At 33.9% G+C, this 15,572-nt stretch overlaps 1 protein-coding gene across 1 annotated transcript; it reads left to right on the forward strand.

Moving 5' to 3' along the window:
• Window positions 1-165: 165 nt before the first annotated feature.
• On the forward strand, window positions 166-12,624 carry LOC146535544 (lamin-C-like). The gene is made up of 10 exons (XM_085190832.1): window positions 166-728; window positions 6,739-6,871; window positions 7,272-7,470; window positions 8,138-8,259; window positions 8,537-8,677; window positions 9,016-9,221; window positions 9,660-9,915; window positions 10,176-10,397; window positions 10,771-10,863; window positions 11,092-12,624. Exons 1-10 carry the CDS (start codon window positions 298-300, stop codon window positions 11,134-11,136), a joined length of 1,848 nt encoding a protein of 615 aa, XP_085046958.1. The 5' UTR covers window positions 166-297; the 3' UTR covers window positions 11,137-12,624.
• Window positions 12,625-15,572: the final 2,948 nt, after the last annotated feature.

The raw sequence follows: 15,572 nt of genomic DNA on the forward strand, positions 1-15,572 counted from the left end.
TTATTTTTTAAAATTTTATTTACTATAATTTAAACAGTTTTGTATCTTATTTTACTTATTTTAAATGCTTGTAAACTGTATCAAATTGTATGTAAGAAGATTTTTTATTTATAAGTCGGCTGATTTACGCTAATGGCGACATTTTGTTATGACTCAATGGTCACGTGATCATTTTAGCTTGGCTTTTTACAAGTGGAGAACCCGAGTTATATGCTTGCCGCCGATACTCGATAGTTGGATTCTGTGAGGAGTAATCCGTGTATTTATTTTTGTTTGTGACTGAAATACTGCTTTAAAATGTCATCCAAATCTAAAAAGACTGTAACATCGTCATCCAATGTAAGTGTTGTGTCATCAGTGCAAAGCCCTCAGCAATCTAGCACTCCTGTTGGTAGCCGCCCTTCAAGTTCTGCCGGTCGACCCAACAGCCCATTAAGTCCAACAAGACATACACGACTTCAAGAAAAAGATGCTTTACAAAATCTTAATGACCGTCTCGCAGCCTATATTGATAAAGTCCGTCAACTTGAGAGTGAAAACTCTGGGCTTCGTCGTGAAATTCAAACAACACAGGAGGTGGTCACACGTGAAGTCTCTAACATTAAGGGAATGTATGAAAATGAATTACAAGATGCTAGAAAGTTACTAGATGATACATCAAGGGAAAAAGCAAAACTTGAAATTGACTTGAAGAGATTGTACGAAGAAAATGACGATCTTAAGAAACGGTGAGTGTTTACTATTTTAATTGAATTAAAATTCATAAATATTTTATATACTCAATGCTATTTGTTTCCCAGAAATTCTTAAATATTGAGTATTCCTTTCCGGTTAACCTTAGCATAGTTTACGTCATCGACGGCGTTTAGGTTTAAGCTTGGAATGACGGGCGCGCGCGACCTCGCCTTTACGACATAGTGACATCATACCTCAATATAACAATCCAATCACATACTATATAAACATTTAAATTTAGCAAATATATCAAATTATTACTATATTACTTAGTATATTTGTTAGTAAACAAATAGACACAATTGAATTACAGATATTTAATTATAGACATTAATATTTTTTAAATATGCCTGAAAAAATTGCAACAAAATGTAAATTGTAAAATCAACATTTCCTACATTACCTACTACTACCTAAATTACAATCTATTTATGTCAAGGCCTATTGGAGCTAGTGTTTATAAAAGTTATTTATTTGTGTATATCTTTCAATTATGCATGATTTTTTAATTGTTCCAGAAATACAATGACATTACTTAAATTTTGATTTGAATAGTTTATAAACTATACTTACTATGAGTAGGGGTATCTTATTATAAGAAAGAAAGTCCTAAATAATTATTTTTCCATAATTTTTGGCTAATAATAACAAGACTATTTTTATATAATATTCTAAAACCATGGTTAACTTATTTCTGAATACAAGAAGAAAAGTTGAAGTAATAAAATGGAGTACTATAAATTATAAATAGAGGCTATTGTGGCCTGGTGGTATTAGGGTATGACTGTCACCGTGACAGTTGTGCGTTTGATTTGCACTTAGAGAAATGAAATATTTTAATTTTCTCATTTTGGTAACAAAGCAAAGTGCAGTGTCAACTTCCGCCACTCAACACGCATTGCCTCAGAATTCCGCAGAAAGCCGGAAACGGAAGTATTCTTATGAAACAGAATGTCTTATTACCAGGTTTTGTGTGCCTGCTTTGCTATGTGTAGAAAAATTATAGCACAATATTTCTATAATGTCATTGAGTTGCATTGGGACAACAAATTTATGTAAACATATTAGTTGTAGGTGCGGCCTTACTCTTTATTCACTAATTAATTATTTAAATTTCCCTACACTGGCTAGACAAAGTGTGGCATTAAGTTTCACTGCTCAATACTCAATATCTCCAATACAAATGAAAAAAGGAGAATTAGTTTTCTTGACACCAGGTTGTTTCTATGAACCTTAAAACAGGTTTACACATTTCCTACATACTATATGTTAGAATATGTGGAAAGCTGTTTTTTCACTTGTTGTAGCATCTTAAACAGACAGCCAAATTAGATTAAAAAATTATTAAGAACAGTAAGTATAGAACAATAGCTTTGTATTAATATTCCACATGTCAAAACAAATATTTTCATTCATTCACTACATTATTTTAACTTGTGCAAACTAGGACAGTTGCCTCCTTTTGAATTGTTTAAAGTAATTTTATTAAGCAAAAATTTAATTGGTGATAACTTTTAATATTAGGTTGCAACTCAACAACTTGCTAAGCAATGTACAATTCAAGTTTTAAAACAGCTATTTACTGATGGTTGAATTTATATAAAAAAAAGATATGAAGACATCTGCTCTAGCATTAAATTATCTCTTGTGAGTTGACTCTTAAATATTGAATGTTGTCAATGCAAAAATGTTTTTCTTATTAAAGTTGTTGACATTTTGTTTAGAGGCAATCAACTAGAAAATAATAGTGTTATTACTACTATTTTAATTTTTAATTACCATATAATACATGGTCATTAAAGAATGTAGACAAAAATAATTCAGTGATATGTTGTTGTGTTCATTCACTGTGTTTCCACTGGGCGACAGAACTGAACTTTAGGTCCTGTCAAAACAGACCAACAAAATAAAATGGATTCAGTCTGCTACTTCCCTAAAACAATTAACAAAATGTCTACATTTTTATTATCATTTTGAATCTAACTTTAGTTTTTAGGAGTTAAAAGTACACGTTATAAGTGCACAATCATTTATACTAAATCAGCTTCACACTAACTCGCTATTTTCCGCCAAATTCTGGAGGCATTGCGGGTTGAGTGGCGGAACTCAACGCCGCGGTTTGCCTCGCCGACACCAGAGCGAAGAAACGAATAAATAAATTTAAATAAGTATTTCATTTCTTCGTATGTTGTTATTAAATTAACTTTAATTCTTATAAGGACAAGTTGACGGCATGTGGTCATTGGATTGCCTTGCAATGGCTAGGTCATCTACATATATCTGTGCCATACGCCTACAGAATTAAATTTTCGTGAAATATATTGGTTTTAATAAAACAAAAAGCTTCTATATGCATAATTTTAAAATTGTTAATAATTAGGTAAAAATTATACTTCTTGTACATTTTCTCAGATTGACCGTGAGATAAACTGGAATCTTAGTTAGGTTCTTAATTCGAAATAATTATTAAATATCCCAGCCTCAAATTAAACGGTTTTTTAAGCCATTGCTATTAATTCAGCGCGCGCATTCGGATATCGAACTTAAAATAGCCTCTTTTCATTATGCGAGAATGTCTTAACTTCACGGGTGACGTAATCAAGTAAATATAACCGTGACTCCAAAATTCTAATGTGTATTCACGAAAAACTACACACGTTTTCAAAAGACGTTGCTTTGTGATTATTTAATATTTAAAATTACTGCTGAATTTCACAATATTATACTAAAAAAGGTTAAGTGTTTTAAAGTTTGTGTTTTTTTTTTTCATAGCTTAGCTTAAGTAAATATGATGGCTTCACTCACGATTCAACGACACGATATTAATTGAATACTTTAATGTTATCATTGCACTAATATACAAAACGCTATACTAAGTAAGATGCGTAGGTTTTCTTAATTGTTGATTCTAAATAAAATCTAAAGCTAAAGATATACATATATTACAAACCATTGTGATAATTAGGTCGGAAAACATTCATAATTCATGATTCTACAATAAATTTGAAATTTATACCTCCCGCATCGTCACCAACAACTATAATTATATATTAAAAGAGGCTACATAATTTTAATTGAACTAAAACACATGTTCAGTCACATGTACAACCATTCTATAACATTTTTTGAAGAACTTTTTTTTAAATAAGTTTCCAATTTAGTAATATTATGAATCATTATATTATGAACTGCTAAACGCTACTCTTTCGCAAAATTTTTGTATAATTTTAAAATAATATTTTGTTTTGTCTATACTAATCTATACTAATATAATAAAGCGGAAGAGTTTGTTTGTTTGTTTGTTTGTTTGAACGCTAAGATCTCTGGATCTACTGGATCGATTTACTTTGTTTTTGTTTTGTATGAAAGCTGCATTCTTCAGAAGTGCTATAGGCTATATAACATTACATAGCACATATATACTAATAAATTAAAATACTTTCTAATTTGACATGCAATTTATTCTGCCATGTTAATAACAACCGTCGTCGCTACGCGACCGCGTTCGTTACCGCATCATTTTGATATTCATCCTTATGAAAATAAATATAATAGTCACTTTTAGCATTTCATCTAGATTGAAATTATATTTCTATAGAAATTATATTCTTATATTTCAAGCAGGCGTAGCCGCGTCCGGGTCCGCTAGTCTATACTAATATAATAAAGCGGAAGAGTTTGTTTGTTTGTTTGAACGCTAAGATCTCTAGATCTACTGGTCCAATTTTCATTGTTTTTGTTTTATATGAAAGCTGCATTCTTCAGAAGTGCTATAGGCTATATAACATTACATTACACATATAAACTAATATATTTTAAAGTACATTCTAATTTGACATGCAATTTATTCTGCCATGTTAATAACAACCGTCGCGTCGCTACGCAACCGTTACCGCGACATTTTGATATTCATCCTTATGAATAGTCACTCTTAACATTTTATCTAGATTGAAATTATAGTTTACTGTATGGCATTCTAATAAATAATTAAGGAGATGTCACTGATTCCAAATGACCTAGCCTACGGGCGGCATAGTGTAAGCGACGCGAACAAGCAGATGACATTGACGGTTTTATAAATTTTCATACATTTTCGAACTATTGTAAATGTTTATGTAATTAATTGCTGTTTATAATTAATTTAAGCTACACTTTGGTTCTCTTCTTATTTTATTTGATATTGCCCGATAAAATTATCCTACTTAATAGAGAGAAATGTTTAGTTATTTCGTAGAGTCGATATCTATGTACGCACGCACGGAAAACTTTAGGTACTTTTTCTAATATTAAGAATACCTATCCTTTAGTTACTTTTAATCCTTTTGTTGGTTCATTTCAATAACTCAGATAATTTTTTCTAATAATATGTCTCTACTTATTATTCTTTTTGATTATTTAAGCTTATATTTTCTTACTAATTCTATTGAAAATTGAAAATAATTTCATGAATATATTTAATAAATATTCTTATAGTTGAAGCAGGCGTAGCCGCGTCCGGGTCCACTAGTATGAAATATAAGTACAGCACACAGATATTTTTATCCCAAAAAATAACACGCGTGTTATTTAATTTTGCCCTGGACAGTAAGAATTCAAACGAAGCTGCGATCAGGAACCAGACCTGATGTAAAAATAAAATAGAATGTCACTAATGTTTAAAAATATTAATAATAATCCTATTGCAAGGATATTAACATTTTATTGTATTTAAGATACGAAAATAACTATTCGTATGACAAGATAAGATAATGACATTTGAGGACGATTGTATTTCCAAAACATCGAAATAATGAGTAGATAATTTAAAGTTATCGTCACTATTTACCAATACAAAGCCCTGTATTATGTCATGTGTAAGTAATGTGGTAACCCAAAACGACCTTCGATCAGGTTACACTGTTTGTGGAGCTTACAATGCCATTGACGACGACAACTGAGTCGTAAAATATACTAATATTCTACACAAAATCTAATATTTCTCCTGAATCAGTAGTAAAATAAGTTTTCTATTCTTAATTCGTTTAAAATTCCCAATTAGTTTACAATCCCGATTTACTTTTAGCTAACAATAGTATAAAAGTTAAGTCTAGATACATACGATAGTGACTAAACGATAATTTTAAGTTCGATTTAAATTCAACACTCTTTATGTGATTCTTCTTTGAAATTGTATCTTATTGGTGCGATATTAGGTTCCATTATCATTCAATGTATATTATAAACATAACATACGGGTGTAAAGATGGAAACGGATATGTTTAAAGGTTGTCATTGCCTTCTCCATTAAATTCGATAGATGTGTGAAAGTTGAAAATAAAGAAGGTTGTTATATTCATAGAACCAAGAGGGTTATTTGTTCTATATAACAGTCGCCCGTCTTCCGCATACGAGTTATTTTCGTATGGTACGGTACGATTTACGTTAACAGAAGTTCCCCTTTAATGATGTTATCGGCGATGGTCACGCAAGCTTACATAAAATAACAAAGGGGAATATAAATATGAGTCTGTATTGATATTTTGCCTAATAAACTTAGAATAAATTAATAAATTGCTCGTATTAGATTTGTTGTATAATTAAGAAAGATGCTAGGTGAATAAAATATGGTACATTATGCATGTAGGGAGAAAAGTATTCGCGGATTATTATCAATCAATATTAATGACTTAGTGACAATTTCGGACCAATCTGGATGGAAAGTTCGCTGTTAGTCCGAGGGCGAGAGTCGGGCACTTTTGTCACTCGTACCAGGGATTGAAAGCGGACGCTTCATCGACCTGGGACAAAAATATTCTTTCTAAAATCTTATACTAATTTATTTGTATACGTAAACGACTGATGCAAACCTGCCTCGTGCTATTTTCTCTATAGTAATAAAGAACTCGCACACGTATGCCGTCTATAATCGTACAAATGTATGTCAAGATCACTAGACGTCTTGCGACTTTTTATATTCTACGATGTGTTCAGTGTTACTTATCAATATTATGTATAATTTTATAGTTTGGACAAGAAAACTAAGGATTGTCAACAAGCCGAAAACTTGGCGCGTCATTACGAAACTCGCTACACCGAGGAAAGTAACAAATACAACACTGCCCTTGCTGACAAGAAGAAGGCTCAAGATGAGGCCAGGGTCTGTATAAATTTACTATATAATCTTTAAACACTGAAATGTATACTATATAAAATAAATTAAGTGCTAGAATGTTCCTAAAAACCACTTATCGTACATACTTATCATTTAAAGTTTAAATAATGTGAGAAACCGGTTGTATGAAATGTTTCTAATTAAATTACTTACCTTTCTTTTCAAATTACAATTATACTAATCCAAAATTTTGTTTTAAATAAAAAAATTAAAAGAAAAAGTATTTTTATTGTTATATGGTCTCGTAAAAATGACTTATCAATTTATTATAATTTAAAAAAGGCATACCTATAACAGTATTGTTACCTGAATTTACTGAATTATTTACTGCTTCTAAAAGTAACGTTACCTCAATTTTTATTAAATTTTGAAACAAATCACTTAGGAACTTGCCAAAGAGCTTGAGAAGTTGCGTAAAGTATATGCCGATACCCGCAAGACTCTGGAAGAGGAGATGCTGTGTCGCATCGACATGGAGAATACCGTGCAAAGCCTGCGCGAGGAGCTCTCTTTCAAGGACCAGGTGTTCCAGCAAGAGTTGCAGGAGACACGCACTAGACGACAGGTTGAGATATCTGAAATTGGTAAGTTAAAAAATAACTATATGAATAATAATCGAGGTCGTCCTGACGCAGTGGCTTAAATACGAGACTGTAAACGTGCCCGTGTTGTGGGTGCTACTCCCAATCGGAATAAAATATAAAATATTTTCATTTCCTAGCTCTGATAACAAGAAAAGAATTCAAGAATTCGGCGGAAAGTGAGAAGCTGATTGTCATAACACGGGTACCGCTTGACAAACGTTGACGTTCGTTGACGTTCCGCGAAAAAACTAAAAACAATAAATAAGTTTTACATAATTAAAAAAAATGTATTAAATATATATTAAATTTTATATGTACATATTATACATATAAAATTTGAGTAAATAATAAGTTTATCTTGACGGATTGTATTTTTGCATCTTTCGTATATAGCGAGGAAGACAAATATTGTCTATCTCGCAATGTGCGTGTATTTTTATGTTTTACACCTCTAAAGATATTTTAGGCGAAAGAATTCTTTATTATAGCCACTAAAATATAAAATATTATTGTAACCCATCCAATAGAATTTTAACCCACACACGCTATACAAAGAAACAAATATCTTAATTCATCGACAATAGCTTCTAGAATAATTTTAAAGTGTTATAAAATTTAAGCTTGTTTATCAATTTTTTTTTGTTTAATTAATTTATTACTCTATCAGATGGTCGCCTGGCTCAGCAGTATGAAGCTAAGCTACAACAAAGCTTACAGGAGCTGCGTGAACAGCAGGAGGCTAATATCAAGGCCAATAGGGATGAAATTGAAGCCCTTTATGAGAATAAGGTAATAAGTGTATATAATCCTACCATACATTTTCATTCTTTGCTTGTACCTTTTTACTATGGAGCGGCCGTTGTAGCGCAGAGGAACAGTGTCTGATTGTAAACAGTTATGGGTTCGACTTCCAGTTGAGGAATGAATTATTTGCGTGACCTCGCACCGGTAAGAACACATAAAATTAGCACACTAAAAGATTCTTTAGCTTTATAATATTTTTATCTATACAGAGATTAATAATGTTATTATTGAGTGACACGTAATACTATTGTTATCTAAACAGATGAAGAACTTGCAATCAGCGGCGACTCGCAACAGCAGCGCGGCCACGGTTGCCGTGGAGGAACTGCGCACCATGCGCACGCGTATCGACAGCCTCAACGCTACGCTTAATGATCTGGAGAACAAGAACGCCTCTCTTAGTGTAAGTACGAGTATATTTTTATACATAATATGATATAATAGCAACTTTATAGAAGATTCTAGTTAATTGACTCACTGGTTGTAGGTTTGAATAACAATGGGGGAATGTTTATAAATAATTTATTCTAATTTCTCTGGTGTCACAAAGGTAAATTCACATTGCAGACACACAGTTTCTCTTTTAAACAATAAGTGAACAGTGGAGCGCCCATGTGTTTGAATAAGCATATAAAAATATAGAAACAACTTTTAATAAAACAGATAAGTAACGGAAAAAAGTGGCATAACTTTACAGTACATACAAAAAGTAATAGTATTATTATAATATAATTATTGCAGAACCGGTGCCGTGAGTTAGAACGTCAGCTAGAATCCGAGCGTGCCCGTCATGCCGAAGACTTGGCGTCAATGGAGCAGGAGTTGGCCCGACTTCGTGATGAAATGGCGGCTCAGCTACGTGAATACGCCACGCTTATGGACATCAAGATATCCCTGGACCATGAGATTGCTACGTATAGAGCGCTTATTGAAGGCGAGGAGGACAGGTGTGTTTGGATTTGCGTTATATTATTGTTTGTTTCTTCTTGAAGAAGATGAAATTTGAGGGTTAACAAAATATATATATGGAGATAACGTGGCGCTGAAGGACTCGCTCGTTTCTAAAAATTATAATCGCTGGGTGCCATATTATTATATGATTTAAGCTATTGAACTGCCAAATTGTAATGTAAAAGAGAGGGAATCTACTTTTACAACACTGTTCCCGAATTTGCGTGTTAAGTGACGAAATTCAACGCTACGCTTGGGCTCAACACCAGAGCCAAGAGATGAAAATATTAAATATTTCATTTCCTCAAGGGGGAATCAAATCCATTCCCCTCCGTACACACACTTTGGGCCTCGGCGCCACAACCACCTCTTCTACTGTAATACATAACAAATAAAAATTATAATATTAAATTAATAATGTTATATAATTGTAGGTTGAACCTAACATCCCAATCGCCGGGTCGCGAATCGCGCGCCTCTATGAGTGCGGCCAGCGCCAGCGGCGGTCGCGCCACGCCCGGCCGCCGCGCCACGCCTCTCCGCGCTGCGCGCAAGCGCACTCTACTCGACGAGAGCGAAGAGCGTAGCCTGCAAGACTTCAGCGTCACGTCCAGCGCCAAGGGGGACCTGGAGGTGGCCGAGGCATGTCCCGATGGAAGCTTTGTGAAGATCAGGAACAAGGGGAAAAAGGTGGGTCGCGTTATATATCTTATTTTTTCGTCATGCATAGCTGGGTTTTTGTATCTCACTTATAAAAGTCGCATATTTGACTTCTAAACACCTACATAATAGGAAAGATCGCTAACGTGAGATTCTATATTAAATCAATGAATAATTTCATATTAAATCAATTTCCATATAAACTGATACAAATTAAAAAAAATCGGAATGTAAAAATTATTAATGTAACTAAAAAATTTTTATAATTAGTTTTAAATTTTTTTTTATAGGAACTAAGCCTCGGTGGATATCAAATCCTGCGCAAAGCAGGTGAACAGGAGACAGTATTCAAGTTCCACCGCACAGTGAAGCTCGAGCCCGGCGCGATATCCACAGTGTGGTCGGCGGACGCAGGCGTCGACCACGACCCTCCCAGAGATATCGTCATGAAGGGACAGAAATGGTTCGTCGCCGACACCTTCACCACCAAGCTGGTTAATAATGATCAGGAGGTATGTAACTGCTAAAACATATATTTTATACCTTTAGAAATAACTTTATTAATGATGCACACTTATCTTACTTATTAAACTGAAAATATATTGATGTAATAATTGTAATTTTTTATGCTTGTATATTTATAACTCAATCACACCACAACTAAATAAATTTTGTGTTATAAGCTAACAAATTCATTTTGATTTTTTCTTAGTAAAAAATAGCTTAACAACAGTAATAGTAATAGTTTTCTTTAAATATATTTCTATGGATACACAAATAAAACTACTGATTCTATATTGCCAATTTTTTTCATTTTCTTAATGATTACTTGTTCTGTCGGTTTTTTTTTTCGATTATGATTAGTAATATTTTATATGATTGCAGGAGGTAGCTACGTCAGAGCGGCAACGGCGTCAAATTAGTACAAGTGCACAGAGACATCGTGAACTTGCACACAAGTTCCCACGTCGTGAACAGGTACTTTAAGATATTAAACTATATGTGGCGATAGATTGCAATAAACTTACATATCTTAAGTAAATACGTCCGCTAAGAAAACACTTATATTAAATGCAATTATTATAGAAATAACTTCCACTTGAAGTACCGTGTCTACTAGTGTAAACTGTTTTAAAGATTTTTACATACATTAGTATTAAGCTACTTTAATTACTGTGTTAAGACAGAATTACTTTTTATTTTCAGCTTGGAGAAATACGCGAGGGTGAAGAGAACTGTCGCGTAATGTAATGTGTGGAAGAAGATATAGCATCGTAGAAGAAGCGGTGCAAATATTTTTATAACACGGTGCCTCACCATTTTTTCCTTAGTTTCGAATTTCGCCCTGTGGGCTGTCTTCTAATATACAATCGACTCTCGTTAATTCGAAACTCGAGGGACCTTTAAAATATTAGGAACTATTGAATGTTTCAAATATCAAGTTGTCCGAATTTTTTGAGAGAAATAAAAAATAATAAAAGTTCGAATTATTGAATAATAATGAACTATGAATGAATATATACATATTCATCAATCGAGTTACAATAAAAATGCGAGTGACAAAGTAATCATTACGAAAACAAACACAAATTTAAACTTGTCTCAATATGTAGTTACCTCTGCAAATTCCGTAATCTTTCTCTCTGCAACTTCGAATTATCATGTGTTGGACGCCTATAGGTTCGAATTACCAAGTGGATAAAAATGTATTGATTTATTTCGAAATATAAAGAAATTTTCTAGGGAACTCGTGATGACTTTGAATTATAGAGTGGTTTAAATTATCACTAGTTTGAATTAACGACAGTCGACTGTATTTTGTAATGTAAAACAATTATCACATAAATCATGAGCTCGATAGATTGGTAAAATAAGTAATTTAAAATCCTTGAAGAAGATATAATAAAAATATCACCTACTTAATTACTTTTTTTATTTTACCTATCTATTGTGCCTTAAGTGTTCAAATATAACATAAAATCAAGTGCGGAAGTCTTGTTGTATTCGACAATTTTATATGAGAGTTAAAAATAAAATATTATTAGATACATATTTATAGAAGCAAAAGCTCTTCACTGCCCTCCGCGGGCTTTTCTCAACACAGTTCTAGTTTAGTGAACAAAGTACAAAGATTATGGTTCACTTTTTTATTATTGGTAAGTATAGATTTATTACGTAACATCCCCACCCATTACTTTGCGCTAGATGATTTAATAATTTCAGTCATGAATAAACTTAATACACAATAACAACGGTAGATAAAATCTACTTTAACTCTATTACCTTAGTAGATATGGACTAGCTATAAAAACTTCATTAGAATTTAAGTTGACCGTATCACACTAATCGTCAATTTATTATAAATGTTGTCTTGTCACATTATTCAAAGCAATTTTTATATTACAAATGCAGGTGCAAGTCTCAAATGAAAACTTTTTTTTATTGATTGATCAAAGTGTATTTAAGAAGCATCTTTTTTGTTTAACTCAACTGACTTTTGGTATTTACTTTTTCGTTATAATAATATAATATATTAAATAACAATTAAAAATAATGTAGGTTTAAATTTAAGATAAATTAATTCATACATTTTTTTTATTAGAGGATAGAATCTGATTTTGTGCATATTTTATTTGTTTAAACAATCACGAGACATTTTAATTAAGACCCTGCTTTATATTTTTTTCCATGTGTAAATTAATTTACATATGAAATAAAAGTTTATTTAGGTTTAATAAATTGTGACTTTTATTTTCTTTCCTTTTAATTTTTATATGGTAAATTGTAACCCAGTGTTGGTTGCGAAAATAAAAAAATTATTATTATTAAATAGCGTAAAAAAAAATTGTTATTATTATATAACTGCGTGTTTAATTTATGGACAAAAATTTTGTCCAAATAAAAAAAATACTAATATATATCTACAAGTATAATATATAAAATAATTGTCAAAACTTATTTTAATTTTAAAACTTTCTTACATCATAATTGATATTAATTAACTAAAAAACAAACATAAATTAACTTAAACAGAAACAAGAATAAAAACAAATGATAAATGGTGTTAAGGCGGCCTTATCACCCACAGGTGATTTTTACCAGGCAACCTTTAACTTAAAAAAGACCTAAAATAATAAACTTACTTACAGAACTATATGTAGTATATATATATGTATATATATGTATGTCTATGTATTTTATTTTTATTTCTACTATTAAATAATCTCCTGCAATTTAATGCACCACCCACCATCTTTTTTATACAACTCCAACAACCGAAGGTTGCCTGGAAGAGATTGCTTTAAGCGATAAGGCCGCCTTATTGTACATGTTGTTTCTATTTATTTTGTATATAATTTTTGTAAATTTGTTATGTGCAATAAAGTATATTGTATTGTATTGTATATGGTATAATTTACATACTAATATACATGAATACATACATATATATATAATATAAATTTCAATGACATATATAATTTATAGCGATAAGAAATAGCTTTTAACAAAAAACTGTATTCATAACAGCATGTTATGGTTGCATTGCAAGCATTGCCCGCAAAAAGCCAATGAAAACCATCTGCCGTGTTTTGTAGTGGAACACCAAGTTTCAAGCAGAGCCTCGACCAGTCCTAGCCTCCACGTCCTCGTCGTACACCCTGGGAACTGCTGCGACCACGCAACTGCGTGCCCACTGCCTCGAAGTCGCAGCTGAGCTGAGGAGGCGGGGCAAAGGCGAATATTCTGCGCCATAAAACAGAATACAATCACTAAGGAGGGAAGATACCCGAAACAAAACTGAGCATGACCGTAGGCTCTAAGGCGGCAGTCCCGCTAACGGTCTAAGGCATAGTGGGTTAATCACCTGCTTGCACTAAAATTTATGATTAAAGAAACAGAAACAGAGATAAACCGAACCGATACTTTACCGACGACCTTTGGCATGAAAACCCGGACACGAATTGCTTTTTGGAATGTACGCACACTTGGCTGTGAAAGTAGACTTGCTCAAGCAGAAGCAGAAATGCTTAGATACAACTTGCAAATTCTTGGTCTAAGTGAAGTGCGAAGAAATGGATTTGGTGAACTGAGAACGTCCAGAAGTCTAACTTTGCTCTATTCCGGCAAGGAGACGGAAGAAGAAGTGCATGAATATGGCGTAGGGCTCCTTCTTTCAGAATCAGCAAGGAAAAGTCTTCTGGACTGGAAACCGATCTCAGATCGCATTATGTGCGCTCGATTCAACTCTAGAGCCCGAAAGATCTCCATTGTACAATGCTACGCCCCAACCAACTCCGCGTCAGAAGAAACCAAAGACGACTTCTACAACTCTCTCAATGCCACAGTCAATAACATCAAGAAACAGGATATTGTGATCGTCATGGGAGACCTGAACGCAAAGGTTGGAAGTTGTAATCTGAATCGAGAGAGATGCATGGGTATGCAGGGGCTTGGAGTGTGTAACGAGAACGGAGAACGTTTTATAGAGTTCTGTCAAAATTATGATCTCACTATCGGTGGTACGCTATTCATACACAGAGACCATCATAAGCACACTTGGACTTCACCCGATGGTGTTACGAAGAACCAAATTGACCACCTTGCTATTAGTACTAAATGGCGCTCGTCGTTGCTCGATGTGCGTAACCGTAGAGGTGCTGACATTGATAGCGACCATCATTTGGTAGTCGCGGAAGTACGCCTTAAAGTTGCGGTAGCACGACCAATAAGGGAAACGGAAAAATTTGGGAAACGATATGATATATCCAAACTACGAGACCCAACTATTCGTGACATATTCAGGCTTGAGCTCCGAAACCGATTCTCTGGACTCCATGCACATGAAAAAACCACGGACGAGGAGTGGAATCACATCAAGGCTGCTTATACAGAAGCTAGCTCGATCGTATTAGGACACAAGCGTCGTAAGCGCGACGAATGGATTTCGCAAAGTACCTGGGACCTTATTTCCAGTAGAAAGGAGCTGCATTTAAAGCTACTAGGCGCACAAAATGAAGCCCAAAGAGCTGACCTCAAGCTGGAATACCGTCGGATGCGCAGAAAAATCTATCGCAGTACGCGCAAAGATAGAAGACTTTGGGCAGACGGTCTCGCTGAACAAGCGCAACTCTGGAACTCTGAGGAACCTGTATACCACAACAAGAACTTTGGCGGGAAACAAAAGCTTCAAGAAGAAGCCTCTTAAGTCCACAGAAGGTCAGCTTATTGTAACATCCGAAGGGCAGCTGCAACGCTGGCGTGAGCATTTTTCGGAGGTCTTCGGCAGCCAGGAGTTGGCAACACCAATCGAAACACTAGAGGAGATCCCACCTTCACAGCTACTCGACATCGACACCGATCCACCTACACATGAAGAAGTCGCTAGAGCTATTCTTTCCTTGAAGGTCCAAAAAGCACCAGGACTCGACCTTATAACTGCAGAAATGCTCAAAGCTGACTTACCCACTGCTGTTGAGATTCTGAAGCCTTTGATCGATAAGATCTGGGATTCTGAAGAGGTTCCTGAGGACTGGAATAAGGGTCTACTCATAACTGTACCTAAAAAAGGTGACCTAAGCCAATGCAGCAACTGGAGAGGAATTACTTTACTTTCAGTTCCGTCTAAGGTTTTCTGTAAGATCATCTTGGATAGACTATCAAGAGCCGTTGAACTACTCCTTCGCAAC

The sequence above is a fragment of the Heliconius melpomene genome, chromosome 10 (assembly GCF_056956725.1).
Source record: "Heliconius melpomene rosina isolate 202511_hmr_F chromosome 10, ASM5695672v1, whole genome shotgun sequence".
Classification (NCBI taxonomy): domain Eukaryota; kingdom Metazoa; phylum Arthropoda; class Insecta; order Lepidoptera; family Nymphalidae; genus Heliconius; species Heliconius melpomene.